At 43.8% G+C, this 19177-nt stretch overlaps 1 protein-coding gene across 5 annotated transcripts in view; it reads right to left on the bottom strand.

Moving 5' to 3' along the window:
• Window positions 1-19177, bottom strand: part of ZNF385B (zinc finger protein 385B) — an 837627-nt gene that overhangs the window by 234043 nt on the left and 584407 nt on the right. For all 5 annotated transcript variants that reach the window (XM_073577477.1, XM_073577475.1, XM_073577474.1 and 2 more), the window contains one exon: window positions 4542-4684. In XM_073577477.1, the coding sequence (XP_073433578.1) occupies window positions 4542-4684 (143 nt within the window). The remainder of the gene's footprint in view (window positions 1-4541; window positions 4685-19177) is intronic.

Raw genomic sequence — 19177 nt, forward strand, 5'->3', positions numbered from 1 at the left:
GTGGGTGTTCAAACCCAGTGTACGCGGATGAGAGACTGAGTACTTTCTTGACCTACTCATAGTGTCTGGAAGGGTGAGCTGGACTTGAGAGCTGCATATGGTGGAAGTAGAGGTGGACAGGGCGGACTGAGAGAGGGTTGATGATGGTGATGGAGTTGGTGTTCTTTCTGATGGCCTAGAATCAGTCTTTCATTGATATAACAGTGGGATTCCCCGACTGCTGTGGCCTTGCATCAACACCTCAACATTTGCTGCTGTGCTAACCGGTGGGCTTACAGTGGGGGAAACAATGTAGCGTTGCTGACTACCTTCGTTGTGATCAGTTGCACATGTGGCACTTGAGGTTTGGTGTTGTGTCCACGCTTGCAAGTGCATGCTGGTTAAATGTCTAAGCATGCAACTGGTATTCAAATTTTTCAGATTTTTCCCTCGGCTAAAGGTCTTTGCGCACTTCTTACAGATAACCTTGGCCTGATCATGAGGATTTTGTTCAAAAAAGTGCCACACTGCACTCTTCCTACTTTGGCAGACATTTTGTGGCCTAGCACGCTGTGATCTTTTGACCCTCTGGACAAGCTGTCCAGCAACTCTTTTGATGTTTGGAACCTGTCTTTGGAGTGCTCCGGGCCTGCCAGATAACAGCTGTTGCGATGTCGATGTCTGCTGTGGATGCTCCTCATCTGAGCTATTGGAAGCAGCACCCTCTTCCCCCAATGGATGCCAATCTGGGTCAACAACTGGGTCATCCATCACCTCCTCTTCTATGTCATGTGCACCTTCCTCTGTGTCACCGTGTATGGTGGTATAGTGTGCGGGAAGGGGCACCTGAGTCTCATCAGGGTCAGAATCTGGCTCTGTACACTGCGAGGACAATGTAGTGCTCTGAGTGAATGTACCAGCAGAATCATCCATCAGCGGCTGTGCATCAGTGCACTCCATGTCAGATTCATCTTGGCCTGGGTAATTCACCATTTCACTTGATAATCCAGGCATGGTATGTGAAAACAGCTCCATGGAGTAATCAGTAGTATGGCCTGCGTCATCCTTCAATCTTGGTTGGGGTGAAGGACACAAGGAAAGGTGTGGTTCATGAACATGAGCCTCCAATGACGACTCAGTGCTTTTACTTTTTACAACTGAAGAAGAGGAGGCGATAGAGCTGGAGGCTGAGTCAGCAATGTAAGACAAAACTTTTTCCTGATGCTCTGGCTTTAAAAGCGGTTTGCCAACTCCTAGAAAACTAAGCATTCGAGGCCTTATGTAGCCAGACGATGACGCAGGCTCAACACCTCCTGCATTCGGTCCTCTTTTGCTCTTGCCACTACCATCAGATCCACCACCAACACCATCATTACCAGCTGCCAACCCCCGCCCAATTCCACGGCCTCTTCCACCAGCCTTCCTCATTTTTGGTAAAACAAGGTACAAGGTGTATATAGGACAGGGGAGATTTTGAATTTCTGCACACACTTTTGGACACTGGACACTATTGGATTGTGTGAGGCCCACTGATATCTGAGCGCTATGTGACAGGCTCGATGGCACAGCTGTGACCTAAGTGACTAGAGAATAAGTGAGATTTTGAATCTCTGCACACACTTTTGGACACTGGACACTTTTGGATTGTGTGAGGCCCACTGATATCTGAGTGCTATGTGACAGGCTCAATGGCACAGCTGTGACCTAAGTGACTAGAGGATAAGTGAGAGTTTGAATCTCTGCACACACTTTTGGACACTGGACACTTTTGGATTGTGTGAGGCCCAATGAATATCTGAGCGCTATGTGACAGGCTCGATGGCACAGCTGTGACCTAAGTGACTAGAGGATAAGTGAGAGTTTGAATCTCTGCACACACTTTTGGACACTGGACACTTTTGGATTGTGTGAGGCCCAATGAATATCTGAGCGCTATGTGACAGGCTCGATGGCACAGCTGTGACCTAAGTGACTAGAGGATAAGTGAGAGTTTGAATCTCTGCACACACTTTTGGACACTGGACACTTTTGGATTGTGTGAGGCCCAATGAATATCTGAGCGCTATGTGACAGGCTCGATGGCACAGCTGTGACCTAAGTGACTAGAGGATAAGTGAGAGTTTGAATCTCTGCACACACTTTTGGACACTGGACACTTTTGGATTGTGTGAGGCCCAATGAATATCTGAGCGCTATGTGACAGGCTCGATGGCACAGCTGTGACCTAAGTGACTAGAGGATAAGTGAGAGTTTGAATCTCTGCACACACTTTTGGACACTGGACACTTTTGGATTGTGTGAGGCCCAATGAATATCTGAGCGCTATGTGACAGGCTCGATGGCACAGCTGTGACCTAAGTGACTAGAGGATAAGTGAGAGTTTGAATCTCTGCACACACTTTTGGACACTGGACACTTTTGGATTGTGTGAGGCCCAATGAATATCTGAGCGCTATGTGACAGGCTCGATGGCACAGCTGTGACCTAAGTGACTAGAGGATAAGTGAGAGTTTGAATCTCTGCACACACTTTTGGACACTGGACACTTTTGGATTGTGTGAGGCCCAATGAATATCTGAGCGCTATGTGACAGGCTCGATGGCACAGCTGTGACCTAAGTGACTAGAGGATAAGTGAGAGTTTGAATCTCTGCACACACTTTTGGACACTGGACACTTTTGGATTGTGTGAGGCCCAATGAATATCTGAGCGCTATGTGACAGGCTCGATGGCACAGCTGTGACCTAAGTGACTAGAGGATAAGTGAGAGTTTGAATCTCTGCACACACTTTTGGACACTGGACACTTTTGGATTGTGTGAGGCCCAATGAATATCTGAGCGCTATGTGACAGGCTCGATGGCACAGCTGTGACCTAAGTGACTAGAGGATAAGTGAGAGTTTGAATCTCTGCACACACTTTTGGACACTGGACACTTTTGGATTGTGTGAGGCCCAATGAATATCTGAGCGCTATGTGACAGGCTCGATGGCACAGCTGTGACCTAAGTGACTAGAGGATAAGTGAGAGTTTGAATCTCTGCACACACTTTTGGACACTGGACACTTTTGGATTGTGTGAGGCCCAATGAATATCTGAGCGCTATGTGACAGGCTCGATGGCACAGCTGTGACCTAAGTGACTAGAGGATAAGTGAGAGTTTGAATCTCTGCACACACTTTTGGACACTGGACACTTTTGGATTGTGTGAGGCCCAATGAATATCTGAGGGCTATGTGACAGGCTCGATGGCACAGCTGTGACCAAAGTGACTAGAGGATAAGTGAGATTGGATTGCTTTTAAAAAAGCAGTTTGCGGAGCAGTGGGTAAACAGCAATGCCAGCCTGTCAGCAAGCCTTAGAAGGCAGCCCAACAACCAACACCACTGATACACCACTATATAGCCTCCCCTTGCACTGCACACACAGTGACTGGTGTGTTGTGAAGGCCAAATCGCTAGCAGCAGAAGCAGTTTTTTGGTCTTCTTCCCTGCCTAACGCTCTCCCTACAGAATCAGCAGCAACCTCTCCCTATGCTAAGATCGGCAGAAGTAAGATGGCGGTCGGCGTGCACGCCCTTTTATACCCCCTGTGACGCCCACCAAAGCAAGCCAATCACTTGCATGCCCTTCTGAAAGATGGTGGTGACCCGTGCCTATGTCATCACGTTGCCCACAGTGTCCGTGGATCCTGATTGGCTGAAAAAGAGCGCAAAACAAACTTTTGAAACGCGACTTTGGCGTGTAAGTCGCCGACCTCGTGGCCGACCTCATCCTAGGGTCGGGTTTCGTTTCATGAAACCCGACTTTGCCAAAAGTCGGCGACGTTTGAATTTTTTCGACCCGTTTCGCTCAACTCTAGGCTATTCTACTTCCTGCTAATTTAGGTAATTTACATGTACATTTAGCAGCATTACAGAGACGTACCCTACGTTATATGTTGAAGCATCTAATTAGTGTGTGCAAAAGTCATTGTGAAGGGAGCGGGTCTGTGACATCGCTATTTTGATTGTTGGATCCTGTGTTATCAGCTGTGTATAGAGGTGTTACCTATCAGTGTAATCTTGCCTCTGATGATAATGAGACTTCCGAAAATTCTTCTGTAAAGAACAGGAAGTACGAGTCTAGAATAGCCCCAGTGGCCAGTGTGAAAATTGCAAGATTATGATTTTATTTAATCTTTAATACAGATTGTGATATGAATAAAGAAAAAAACACTGACAACAATTTTTAAAAAATAAATGTAACACAAGAACCTGATTTATACAATTGGCCATTTTCTGCTGATTTTCTCCCTTTAATAGGACCATATTGAAAGTGTTTGCCCTTATATTTCAAATCCTTTAACCTACATTTTCCATCCTTTAGCTAATCATTGCAAAGGGTAAATGTGAATGTAAATTTTCTTCCTTAACTAGACTTTTTGCAGATTTGCCAACCAGAGAGAACGTGAGCTTTGTGAACCAATTGATAGTTGGGTGGTGACCCGGTGAGTATGCAAATACACAGTGCTATTGAGTTGTCTGGTTTCCTTTAAGCTGATATATCAATAAATTTACTTACTGTGTTGAAGTTTGGGAAGAGTCCAACAGCCGAACTATTTTCCATTGGAAATGACACAAATGGCTTCATATCCAAGGAGGGTTGCACCACAAGGCTCGGGGTCCGAACTAATGCAGGGAGGGCGGTGGTATGACATGTGCTGCCTGGTAATAAAAAAAAATTAGTTACATGTTATATACATTCATTTATATATTTATTAGTTGTGAATAGAGGTACAAACATTTTGTGGGGTGAAGCAGTCAGTGAGCAAAATGTCTGTTAAAATGATTTTCCGAAAAAAGGTTCAGATCTTCTGTTTTCCAGAAACAGCAGCACTGTTGCCCACAGACAATTTTTGATATTACAACAAATTCAAGATTCTGTATCAGAAACAATCTAAGGCTTCATCCAGACATCTGTTTTTTCCTTATATGTGAAAAATGGAGTTATCGTAGCATGGTGGCATGGTGGTTAGCACTGTAGCTTTGCAACACTGGGGTTCTGGGTTCAAATCCCACCATAGAGTTTGTATGTTCTCCCTGTGTTTGCGTGTGTTTCCCAAGGTCATAGTGATAAAGAATTTATATTGTGGGGATAGTGATGATGGAATTAATGGCACTATGTAAGCGAGTAAAATAAATACATCTTCATCAGTTTGCTAAATCCAATTTTCATACATTTTTGTTCCGTGTCCATCAGTGTGGCATTCGTTTTTTCCTAATGTGTCAAACCCACCACCACCCCAAATTTCTAAACTAAGAATGTGCAGCACTCGGATGACACACAAGATTGGAGACTGTGTGCTGTCCGCTCTTTTCACTGACCCATTGTGACTTGGATAAAAAAGGAAATATCTCATATTTTTTGTCTAGACACTCGGTCCACAAAAAAACATAAACAGGTCCATAGACTATGATGGGTGGGTGTCCTATCTTTGAAAAACACTGAAAAACCCACAACGTAGGGAAGCTTTAGGACAAAACTGGTGCTGTTTCCGGGAAAAAAAATGGACATCCTTATTTCCAAACAATACAGTCGCTTTAAGATCTTCTGCACAGGACCAGTTATATTGGACGAGTGCGGGCAAGTGTTGTCCTTGGTTTCATGGAGAGCACTCACACCCAGTTCTTTGGGAAAAATGGTTATCCAGCTCACACATAAACTGAAGTCCTCCGGTAGTGCAGAGACATGAGAGCCAGTGTCGGCAGCAGGAATTGACAACTACTTGGTAGGTAAGATTGGAAGCAACAGATCCAAAGAGGTCTTCTTTATATTTTAGAGATCGTGACCTGTCTCCTCTCTGGACCTGTTGGTGGACATCTTCCCTACCAAATTGCCATGTTATTCTATGGGTCTGTGCACTTGTCCAGTGACATGTCGGATTTTGATCTGAGGGTCGGACAATTTAAGTCTTTGGGGAAACATCAGACCACACTCAGATAACAACCAAATATAGTTTGATGTTTACAGACTGACTGAATGGAGAAGGTGAAGAGATGGGGAAACTTTGTTTTCTCTGTCCACCTCCAAGAAACACTTACGGAACTCTGATCAAATTCTGATCAGAATCTGGTCAGAATAATCAGACCGTTTTTCTCAGATGTGGAGACATTGGTTGTGTGCACTTACTCTAATAGTAAAGTGCAACTCAATTATCTAATAAAGCCAAAAATATTTTTCTCTGATCTTAGACAATCCCTTCAAGAAGAATTGAAAAACTGATGGTTTCTGATTTGAAAAATAATCAAATTGAAAGTTCTTTTTACGAAACAAATAATATTTATAGAAAGTTTTAAAGTAATACACAATATGGGATTTCTCCTTTATACCAGGCTCCCCTGAAAGCCGACTGGAGGAGTCCTGAAGTCTATAGCTGTGATCTCTCACAACATAATGACCTTAGATGCTTCTCAATATGGAACTTTCAACATCAGCGTGATATTGGGCTTAGGAGGAAGATCAATATGTTATCACAAAAGCAAATGAAACTTGACTGATTGGAAAAAAAAATCCCTCTAACACAGAGATTTCAACAGCTGCCATAATTCACAAAGTTCAGACCCCTCAAAGGTTAAACACGTTATTATTATGTTACATTAATGGCGGAATTAAAGCTATCACTCCTATACAGATGTGCCCTTGAGACAGGTCTTGAATACGCTCTGTAGGGATCTCCTCTCAGCTTCTTTAGAGTATGTTCACATGTGGCGGATATGCTGCTGATGTTCTGTTCAAATTTACTGGCGGAAAGCTTCAGAGTTAGGAACACTGACAAGAAAATCCATCATCCATCCGTCAAAGCTTAATCCCAGCATAATAAATATTTTTCAATATAGTCCTCTTTTATTCCACTGGCTGTTTTATACCACATCTAAACAGAAAACTCTAACCCATGCCTGCTTATTCATTTCCAGTTTGCTCCTTAGAGAACATTACTAAGGACTATGGTGATTCTGTAATGTGTATGATAATAGATGCTAGTATTTTGTGGTTGGAAGTATTTTTATACCTCCTGCCACAATAAAAGAAATTTTTTTTTTAAATACTTTGATGCTGAATGTTCTTTTCCTTATTCCTGATACTGTATAGGAGCAGTAGTGCACGTGTGACACCCGCTACCATAGATCACACTTACATACTACTAGTCCATTCAATCATTATGGCTAGGAAATAAATGTTGCTATAACCCATTTAAAGGGAATCTGTCACCCCATTTTTGCCCTATGAGCTGCCAGCACCGCCATCAGGGCTTATCTACAGCATTCTGTAAGGCTGTAGAAAAGCCACCGATGTAACCTGAAAGATAAGAAAAACAAGCTAAATTACACTCACCCGGGGATCCGGTCCGATGGGTGTAACGGTCCGGTTCAGTGCCTCCCATCTTCTAGAGAAGATGTCCTCCTTCTTACTTCTGCTGCGGCTCCTGCGCAGGCGTACTTTCTCTGCCCTGTTGAGGGCAGAGTAAAGTACCGCAATGCGCAGGTGCCGGACCTCTCTGACCTTTCCCGGCGCCTGAGCACTGCAGTACTTTACTCTGCCCTCAACAGGAGCTGTGGCAGAAGTAAGAAGGAGGACGTCATCTCTAGATGATGGGAGGCGCCGGACCGGACCGCGACACCCATCTCACCCGCCCATGCCCCCTAGTGAGTATAATATAACTTGTTTTTCTTCTCTTTCAGGTTACATCGGGGACTTATCTACAGCCTTACAGAATACTATGGATAAACCCCAGATGGCGGTGGCCGCAGCTTATAGTCCGAAAATGGGGTGACAGATTCCCTCTAAAGATAGGTAGTCAATTGATAAAGCCCTGAGAAACCTTTTTAAGGCCTTGTTCACACATTCATTATTTGGTCAGTATTTTACATCAATATTTGTAATCCAAAATCAGGCGTGGAGCAATAACACAAAAATACACTGAACAAAAATATAAACTAAACACTTCTGTTTTTGCCTCCATATCTCATGAGCTGAAGTCAAATATCTAAGGATTTGTCAATGTACACAAAAGTATGTATATGACAGAGTGTTCAAGTTCCTGCCAATATCCTGCAACTTTGCCCAGCCATTGAAGAGGAGTGGACCAACATTGCACAGGCCATAATCAACAACCTGGTCAACTCTATGCGATGGCGATGTGTCGTACTGCGAATGGTGGTCGCACCAGATACTGACTCTTTTTTTTGTCCTCTGCGGAGCATACCAATATTGTAAATCTGGACATTTTAGAGTGGCCTTTTATTGTGGCCGCCCTAAGCCACACCTAATCCTGCTGTCTAATCAGCATCTTGATCAGATTTAGACAAATCTGTAAACGATATTTGAGAGAAAATGGCCTTTTGTGAACATAGAAAAAGTCTTAGATCTTCTTAGGTCTAAAGGTACTGTCACACTTAGCGATGTACCAGCGATCCCGACCAGCGATATGACGTTGTCAGGATCACTGGTGCATCGCTAAGTGGTCGCTAGTGAGCTGCCACACAGGCAGATCTCACCAGCGACATCGCTGGGGATGGGGGTCGCTACTTACCTGTCAGACGAGGCGATCCTGACGTCCTCCCGCCCGGCTCCACGTTCGTCGCTCATCTCTCCACAGGAAGCGCCGCAGGAAGCTGGACGTTCTTGCGCAATCAGCGATAACCAGCGGTGGAGCCGGTCGTTGGTAAGTATCAGACACAGCGATGTCGCTAGCAATATCGCTATAACGTCACAAGTTATAGCAATATTGCTAGCGATATCGCTTAGTGTGACAGTACCTTAAAGGTACTGTCACACTTAGCGATGCACCAGCGATCCTGACCAGCGATATGACGCGGTCAGGATCGCTGGTGTATCGCTAAGTGGTCGCTAGTGAGCTGCCACACAGGCAGATCTCACCAGTGACATAGCAGCGGTCGGGGGTCGCTACTTACCTGTCAGACGAGACGATCCTGCGTCCTCCCGCCGGCGTCCACGCGTCGCTCGTCGGCGCCACAGGAAGCCCAGCAGGAAGCTGACGACGAGAAACGGCCCAGGACGTTCTCGCGCGATCAGCGATAACCAGCGGGGGAGCCGGTCGGAGGTAAGTATCACACATAGCGATATCGCTAGCAATATCGCTATAATGTCACAAAAACCAGTGACGTTATAGCGATATTGCTAGCAATATCGCTTAGTGTGACAGGCCCTTTAGAGTTCAGATCCTGAAAAATGGGCGTAAAAATAAGTGTTGCGTGTATATTTTTGTTAAGCGTACACACATGCACCACTTCTGTATTTTTCACTCGCTCCTGATTTTGGCTTACAAATATTGAGGTCCAAAACTGACCAAATACTGAACATATGAATGTGACCTAGGAGGACCTGAAACAAGAAAAAGTCAACCCAACAGCCCTCCACCCACCCCCATATGGTGCCTTCATGAGGCACACTATGGTTTCTAAAGTAATGCTTCTAGGAAAGGATAACTCCATAACAGCATCTGGAATATAGCACAATATTTTGATCTTGGGATTCACAGATACTGATGAGAATAAAACGTTTATTGCCTCTGTATAACATTTCATCTCCATAGTAAGCTATAGCGCCCATATGATGGATTCCCATATTGCAAGTCTGAACAGGCTTCGTGCATGAGTCCTAAAATTCCTGATAATGGCCACAAAGCACGAAACATAATCTGAACTGCTTTTACCAAATAAAAGATGTGAAGGATTGTTTTACAAATCATTATCTGTAGGGTCTGGAACAAGTGTGACTCTCTAGGAGAAAGAGAATTCCCAGAAGGGAATTGATGAAGAGGGCAACAAAGTGCTGATTGGGTTATTCTTGGAAGAAAATGGTTCTACAACTCCCCCCGGCTTCTAAGACAAAGAGCGCACTATATATAGCATGCGACTCACGACTTTAATTATAAGTAACTATTGGAATAAAACGTAAGCAATCAAACAAAATAAAAGAGCTGAAACACTCATTACAAGAGCTGAAACATTCGTTACAGGGATGTTCTCATGTAGTAAGGAAAACAATGCAAAGTAATTGGCTTCCTTAGCAGGATTCAATACCTTGCAAAGTAAAGCTCATATTTAATAAATACATTATCATTTTACTCCTCTCCAGTAAAATGCAAGGATTCTAGATGGGAATTGTTCTGCATAATTAACGGCTCATCATTGGATTTTTTCATTTCATAACTACTTTGCAAATAGCAAAGGACAAATAATAGGTATTAGCAATTTTATTCCATTAAAGATACATAAATTTGCATTGAAGCAAAATGGAAAACACATTAGCAGAAAATTAGTTACATTTACTCTCTCCCCCCTTTTGCTGTATCCTTATTTGACACTGAACAACATGTCTCAGTCAGCACCGAAAATAATTTCATGCATTTATAACTAGATTGCTCCGACCCCCCTAAGATTTTCAGTTCTGAAAATCAAGCAAACAAGTAAAGAAAACATATTGATTTCTACTCCACTCGCAACTAAAGTAAGAAACCTGCACTTTCTTTATTGATCAAGTAAAAGAGTATCATTCTGCATCGCAGTTACAATATACATTGTACTGCCACACTGGTGATATCTGCTGGTCTTTGGCTACGGTCTCACAATGAATTTTTTTTAGGTGCGTATTTTAAAAAAAATGCAAGTACCTTATTCTACTTAATGGGTGATGAAATGGTGCATAAAATCTGCAACATCAAAAACTCACCAAAAGATCATTATGGGAATATATCCTTTGGGCAGAGACAGACTGCCGTATAACTCGTGCGAGGATCACAGTGTAAACCTGGTACTGGCTGTCGTCTCTCCTGACCTTGACAGCTGCATAGAAATAAATCACAGTGTCATGCTCAGGTCAGGAGAGATGGCAGGTCAATCCGTAAAGAGCGATGCGATCATCGCACGGCAGTTATCTGCTACTTCTGTGCGTTTTGGGGTCCTTTTTTCCGTGTCCTCTGCGGTGTGGAGCTTGTCTAGCGGAGCCTGGAGATAAGTTACTTGTTTCTTTACCTTGTCTGTCTCGTGCTTGTCACTATCCCCTGTGTTTATACTATCTGCAGTGGTGAGTCTAGCAACCTTGCCGGCCATTGCACTATCCAGGGTTTAGTGAGGTGACAGCTAGAGACCTGGTAAGTGATGGCAGCGGGGGGGGGAAGGACCCACATAGGCCATTAGGGGAGCTCCGGGATAGGCACAGGCTGTGATAGGAGGTGCCCCATCCCTCGTTCCCTACTGTTACGGACTAGCTCCCCCTTTTTTTTTGTGCCGTCCGCTGGACCGACCCTTGTGAGTCATGACACATTATGTCTATATAACTTACCATGGCTGGGTGTCCATTAGTTGGGGCCTCAGTCTTTCTCAGCCCTTATTTACACTTACGTCATTAGATACATGGTAAAGTTTCTAATAGAGGTTAGTACCGTCTAGACTAGGGACACCGTGACGTGGTGGGATGGCTTTTACGATTTTTTTTTAGTAAAGTTATGTTAACCAAGCACCCTACATTATTTTCATCCACTATGTTATTTATTTCTTCTTTGCATTGTATTTGCCATTTTATTTTTGTCTTGGGTTTTGTCTAGCTAGTGGCCAGTGTGAACATGTGCCTACACGCTGCATGCACACCAAGTTATATTCCAGTTTAGTGCTTTTGGTTTCTGCTTAAATATTGTGTAGGATTCTTTATTGAGAAGCAGCACAAAGTGGGCACTGAAACAGCCTTACAGCGTAATGTTTTGAGGGATAAGCAGGCAACTCAGCAGCACGGTGGCTCAGTGGTTAACACTGCAGCCTTGCAGCGCTGGAGTCCTCGGTTCAAATCCCACTAAGGACAACATCTGCAAGGAGTTTGTATGTTCTCCCCATGTTTGTGTGTGTTTACCCTGAGTAATCTGGTTTTCTCCCACATTCCAAAGACATAGCAATAGGGAATTTAGATTGTGAGCCCCAAAGGGGACAGTGATGATAACGTCTGTAAAGCGTGCTGTGAAATAAGATAGCGCTATATAAAAAAGAGAGAATTTATGGAAATTAAGTATATGTCAAAATTTCATAATTTTGCCATGACTCAAAGATAATTTTAAAAAATGAGTTACTCTTTAATTGATTTCCGTCATTGAAGCCTGGGCTTGCTGCTCATTTAACATATGAGCTCTAATTCCATCACAAGGATTGGAGACTGTTATACTTTAGCTATCAGAACTCATGATGATGATGATGAAGAATACCACCATAGTGTGCTCTGAAAACAACCCACAGAGAAAATATGACCTCCTTGTAGATATTGGTCTGGTCAGATCTGACCCATGATGACACTAATGGTGCAAGACGGCAGTAATGACAACTAAGCCACCGTGCCGCCCACATTGTACTGAGTAAGCATGTTAGTATTCTGCAGGTTTTCCCTCCCTTCCCGCACCACCCTATAATAAAACAACAATGTAACAGGCTGAAGCACGGAATATAAAATATTTATTGCTTTTGCCTAAGTAAGGTAATAATACCGACATAATGTAACTGTAACGATTGGAATATAACACAATGGTGCAGCGGACTCCGGCTTCGCAGACACAATGCATTATTTTCCTTCCAGCTACAGAAAAAGAATTTCAGCATTCTCTGCTACAATGAGCTATGATTAATACCAGCATCTGATTTATTGCCATAATATTTGCTGGAATACAATGTCATCTGAAGATTACAACCACGTTCACACTGTCAGTATTTGCTCAGCATTTTACATCAGTATCAGTAAGCCAAAACCAGAAGTGGAACAATCAGAGGAAAAGTATAAGGGTATGTTCACACTAGGAGTTTTTATTCAGTATTGTTTTCTGCAGAAAAGCTTGCTCTCTTGGCAGGAAAGAAGATGCAGAAAAAAAAACAGGTTTTGCTTTTTTTTTTCTTGCGTTTTTTGCTGTGTGTTTTGTGTGTTTTTTTCTGCATTTTTGTCATGCTACTTTTGTCACTTGTGCATGCTGATAAACTTTAGTGCAAAAAACCCCCCTCTTTCTATGTAATCAAGCTTTGGCACAAAAAAACGCCGCAAAACCAGATACCTGTTTTTTTTTGGTGCGGATTTTCAGCGTTTTTTTCACCACCCATTACTTTCAATGGGTGAAAAACGCTGGAAAAAAAAGCTAAAAAAAAAAAATGCGGAAAGAAGTGACATGCTCTATCGTGCAAAAAAAACCCCATGCAAAGCAAAAAAAATACTGATGAAAAAAAATAATATGTGTGCATGAGATTTTAGAAATATCATAGGCTTTGCTGGTACTGTAAAACGCAGCAGAAAAAATAGCATTGAGTCGTAGAATTGAACTGTGCAGTTTTGGTGCCTTTTTTTCTCTATAGGCTTCTAGGTAGAGATTAAAAATACCCGTGTGAAAAAAATGATGTTGCATTTTTAAGTGTAGAATCAAAGCTTTTCTGCACTAGAAAAAATCACATTAAGGCTAGTTTCACATTAGCGTTTACGGCCGCAGCGTCAGGCTGCGCATGGCCGCCGCTAAGCCCCTCCCCCTGCCATGCCTCTACTGGTAGCTCTGCCTACGGACGCATGATGCTGCATGCATCCACTATCTTTAGCACTGGGGACGCAGGCCGTGCGCAGTATGCGTTTGGCGGCGCATGCGTCCTTTTGACGCTGCGCCGACCAGCGCCAAACACAACAGGTTGCAATTTGGTGCGCTCGGCGCAGCATCAAAAGGACGCATGAGCCGCCAAACGCATACTGCGCACGGCCTGCATCCCCAGTGCTAAAGATAGGGGACGCAGGACGCATGCAGAGTCATGCGTCCGTAGGCGGAGCTACCAGCAGAGGCGCAGCAGGGGGTGGGGCTTATTGGCGGCCGTGCGCAGCCCGACGCTACGGCCGTAAATGCTAATGTGAAACTAGCCTTAAAAAAACGCGGCTTCACATCTGCACCAAATAAACTTCAAATAACGGGGGAAAGGCATAAAAAGCACAGCAAGCACGCAATAATCAGAGGAAACTGTTATTGCACATGTGGTGCAGACACCTGCAGAAAACAAACATTAGTAAAAAAAAAAGGCAGCATTTACGCTATATGTGAACCTCAACGTTACATTTTTACATTTTTATTACATTTTTTGTGTGTTTAATGTAAAGTAGTATCAACAATTCAAAGATCGATGTACATAATAACATAATATGATCGCTGGGTTGTGCGGGTTGTTACAATTACAGAGACACAAACATGTCTGTTATTTGCTGAGTTTTTTATATTTTTTTTTCAAAGGGCAGTAAAAATGACATTATTGTAATTATTTTTCATTATTTTTTATTAATTTTATAGGAAGAAAAAAATCTGACTTTTCTTCACCTCTAGGATACAGGGACATAGAAATACACTGTTGTGTACAGATGTATTGTATCTCTGTGTCAGTATAATCTGCCTGTGGGTTCAAAGCCTGCATAAAACTCTCCCAGGGTTGTCAGTGGAATCTGTGGCTCATAGCTTCTACTATAACGTAGGTAGACTGGTCAATTTCTGGGAGACTCACAAAAAAAAGAAAATGACATGTTTGTAATTGTTTTTCATTATATTTTTGTAGTTTTATAGGAAGAAAAAATCTGACTTTTATTTTCTCTCCAGAATACAGGGACATAGAAATGCACTTCTATATACAGATGTATCTATATGTACTAGCATAATCTGCCTGTGATGTCAGAGTCTGCAATACGGCTAAAGATTAACAAACTTCCGTAGGCTGCTCAGTGCAGTTTGTGGCTCATGGATGTAGAGTCAGCTGCAGTCTGCCATGTAAGAGGTCATGTGTTTGAGACTCAGGGAGACTAGAGAAAAAAGAAGGTATGATTTTATTTAATTAATGCAAGTGTGTGCAGAGAGGCCGCCCCCCCATGTGGCAGAGGAGCTGTGGAGCGGTGTAGACGCTGGAGAGAAGCGACTGAGTGGATTTCAGGGCAAGGCCACTGAGGTGTCGTGACATATGACTGAGCCTTCAAATTGGGACAAAAAGAGTTAAGACACACAGTCACAGGAGCGCTAGGGAACACCAAGACACAGATGTATTGTTTCAATCCACAACGCGTTTCGACGGTGGTACCGTCTTCATCAGGTGGTAGTTGGATTGAAACAATACATCTGTGTCTTGGTGCTTCCTAGTGCTCCTGTGACCGTGTGTCTTAACTCTTTTTGCTATTATCCTCCTCTGGAGGTGTATGGCTGGAGCTGTGGTGGTTCTACTTGTGACACTTCACCCCTGGAATCTGCCTCCCAGTGCTCCCACAGTGACAGCTCTTTTCTCTTTCCTATTCAAATTGGGACAGTCCCGCTTAATCTAGGATGGTTTGGAGCTTTGCTTGAGAACCTGGTCCATTTATATATCAGATGACCAGTCATTCATTTGAATGTCCAGCAAGGACCCAATTTCCACTGTAGGGTTCAGCCACTGCCCCTGCAGGTGATAACAGCTGAAGTTTCTGCAGCCAAACCTGTGTCGATCACTTCAATATCAAAATGATTGATTTGATAAGACAATCCCTTTTAGCACAGAACAGGTATCCTTATATGAAATATATCCACAAAGTTTTTTGTCTCCTAATTTCCAAAACAAAAATAAAGGCCAACAGCTAGACTAGTGTGCCCCGCCTCATTATTTTTGGTTCCAGAAATGAACATTTCTCATTCTGATGTTACTGCATTGCTGGCAATAGAAGAAAAACGCATCCATCATCCATCCATCCATTGTGTTCCAATTTGCCAGAACATCGTTAGGATGAATCGACCCTGAGACAATTTTTGCCTATATTTGAATGAAAAGAATTGCAAGTGCTGCCCAAAAAATCCCTTCAATTAGAGTAACATTCATTTTCTCCAAAGTCACACCATGGAAGTGTTCTCTTAAATTACATAGTGATTTTGTAATTAGGAAATGTACCATCCTTTGTCCTCCAAGACAAGCCGGTGACCTGTGAGCGCATATACTGTTACACAACACATGAAGTATTCATTTCTGAACCTGAGGGGTCTAGCGGAAGAGTTGTGATAAGTCACGAAGGGTTTATAGGTACAGACATCTCTCACGAAAGGTTGAACAGTAAAAACATAATTCGGAGAAGAAGGTTAATCCTTAGATTCAGCAAAGCCAGAAATACAAAAGATTTGTCTTGATGAGCAAATCCGAGATCAACATTAATTAAAAATTTCTTCACGCTCATAAAAAGGTTATTAAGAATATTTTTTCACTCAGCTTTTAAGCCATGAATTACATAATACACATAAGTCAAAACTTCTTAGACACCAAAATATTTCTATTATTGCACTTGTATGGCTCGAGCTTCAACAATTCTCTGCTAATAATTAAATCCTCAAGAAGGACTTATGCTTATTGAATCCCTACACAGTTTATATAGCAGAGCAGGGACACTTATAAGGGTTGTGCACTACTTGGACAACCACTTCTTCATTACTATTTTCACCCTTGTAAAATAAAAACAGCATGTACTCATCCGTGCAGCTGCCACTGTTCTCCCGGGGCTCACATTACATTTTTATGTCACATGAGGCCTGCAGCTAATCAGTGGCCACCAATACTTCACTTCACTCTCACATCCTTTGGATGTAACTGACAGTTAGAGGAAGTGAGAGAGCAGCAGTAGTTCTCACTTTTTCAAGATGTCAGTTTTGTCTCAAGGAAATGATAGTAAAATGGCCCATTAGCTCACGTGACATTATAACGGCACGCAAAAACTCAACCTCTATTCACCGGTACAGCTTGTACTCACCTCCAGTGCCGGCACCAGGTCTCCTGGGGCTTGCGTGTCATTGTCATGTCACATAAGCCCCAGGGAGTCCTGGCACTGGCACCAAAGGTGGGTAGTTTGTTTTATTTTACATGGGAGAACATAGTAATTGAGAAGAGGTTGTCTGAGCCATGGAAAATCACTTTAAATAATTTCTTAAAGTTGTGGAGAAACGGGGTCACTGGGTGCTCTCGTCCTCTGGCCTGGCTGCCTTTAGAAAGACTGCATGGCCCAGGGCTCATACCACTGAATGCCCGCTCTATCTCCGCGTGGGCAACATACTACACAGACAACGCAGGGTTAGGGTAAAACAGTGTGGCAATACTTTATTGAACCACAACACCCAGTAGCAAAAAGAACAATCCCTGCAATTACCCCCAACATGATGCACATTACAGGGCCTAACCCTTCCGCTGACTCGCCTGGATAATGGTAGATGTTACATCAGAGCTCCCAGGGTCGATATTCCACCTGTAATATACACACAGAGAAGAGATATTGACAAGCGTAGGGAGATGACCGAGAATAGACCATAGAGTCTGTACAAGGTCCAAAGCCAGATGACACAACGTCAGAGCTCCCAGGGTCGCTATTCCACCTGTGATATAAACACAGAGAAAAGATAACAGCAAGCGTAGGGAGGTGACAGTCCATACTGTCCATACAAGGTCCAAAGCCAGCTGACACGAGAATCACCACCTGGCTTATCTCACCATCTACATGGAACCAGGCGACCAGCGGGTCCCAAAACCTGGCTTTCTCCAAACATATCCATGGTTGAGAGATGGTCACTGGATCAGATCTGTGTCCTTCCAACTGGAGCTGATCACTCCTAGGTTGTTTCCCTTAGAATCTTAGATCCGTGTCCCTCGTGATGGTGCCATGATGAATTGGCTGCAGTCCTCTCTCTCGTCCGTTGAGTGTTGTGCAGACGGTAGCTTCTCTGTGTGATGCGATGAGATCAGCCCTGGTCTCTCCATCTCAGGGTCCTTTTATACCCCAGAAAAGTAAGCTAGTTTTACAATTACCCAGTGTCCTTCAGTACACCCTCACAGCTTTTCCCTATCTACAGTCAACAAACTAGTTATAGAATACAATACACAATTAGCATATCAGCTCACAACAAACAAAGATAAGCACACACTATGTACAAGTCACTATTACAGACTAAGGGTACCGTTACACCTAGCGATGCACCAGCAATCCCGACCAGCGATATGTCGCGGTCAGGATCGCTGGTGCATCGCTAGGTGGTCGCTAGTGAGCTGCCACACTGGCAGATCTCACCAGCGACATCGCTGGGGACGGGGATCGCTACTTACCTGTCAGACGCGGCGATCCTGCGTCCTCCCACCCGCGTCCACGCGTCGCTCGTCGCTCGTCGTCACAGCAGGAAGCGCCGCAGGAAGTGGCCGACGAGAAATGATCCAGGAGCTTCTCGCGCGATCAGCGATAACCAGCGGGGGAGCCGGTCGGAGGTAAGTATCACATGCAGCGATATCGCTAGCAATATTGCTGCAACGTCATAAAATCGGTGATTTTACAGCGATATTGCTAGCGATATCGCAGTGTGTAAAGGGGGCTTTACACAGTATAGCTGGAGTCACACATAGCGACTTACCAGCGATACCGACACCGATATCAAGGTGTCAGGATCGCTGGTAAGTCGCTATGTGATCGCTGGTGAGCTGTCAAACAGACAGCTTCTCCAGCAATCAGTACAGCGATGCCGAGCGCCCGGCATCACTTGCCATCCCTGTAAAAAACAGAATTAAAATAAAAAAAATTGTTATTCTCACCTTCCGACGTCCCGCGCAGCATTCCTCTCTCCACACTCCGGTCCCAGTAATTCTTTGCGAGAATGACCACGAGACGTCACGGTCTCGCGGGAGCGCGAAGTCTCTCGGTCATTCGTGCAAAGGATCACTGGGACCGGAGCGTGGAGAGAGGCGGGAATGCTGCGCGGGATGTCGGAAGGTGAGAATAACAATATTTTTTATTTTAATTCTATTTTTTACAGCTGATCGCTGGTCTCCCGCCTGTCACACGCAGCGATGCGTGCTGGCCAGCGGGAGACCAGCAGCCAAAAAAATGTCCAGAGGTTTCTTGCATCGATCAGCGATACCGGCAGGGGGCCGCTCGCTGATAGCTGTCACACACAGCGATCTCGTTGGTGAGATCGCTGTTACGTCACAAAAGTTGTGACTCAGCAGCGATTTCGCTAGCGAGATTGCTGTGTGTGACTCCCGCTTATGTTAAATAGTATATCAGCTTGCAAGACTGTCTTTTTGACCCACCAGACATAAACACTTAAATCCACAAGCCAATATACAGATAGAAAAACCAACTCCCCTAGGCCTGCAAAAACACAGTCGTCTGGGTAA

Source organism: Dendrobates tinctorius, unplaced genomic scaffold, assembly GCF_039654945.1.
Source record: "Dendrobates tinctorius isolate UK_male_01 unplaced genomic scaffold, ASM3965494v1 ptg000056l, whole genome shotgun sequence".
Lineage (NCBI taxonomy): Eukaryota > Metazoa > Chordata > Amphibia > Anura > Dendrobatidae > Dendrobates > Dendrobates tinctorius.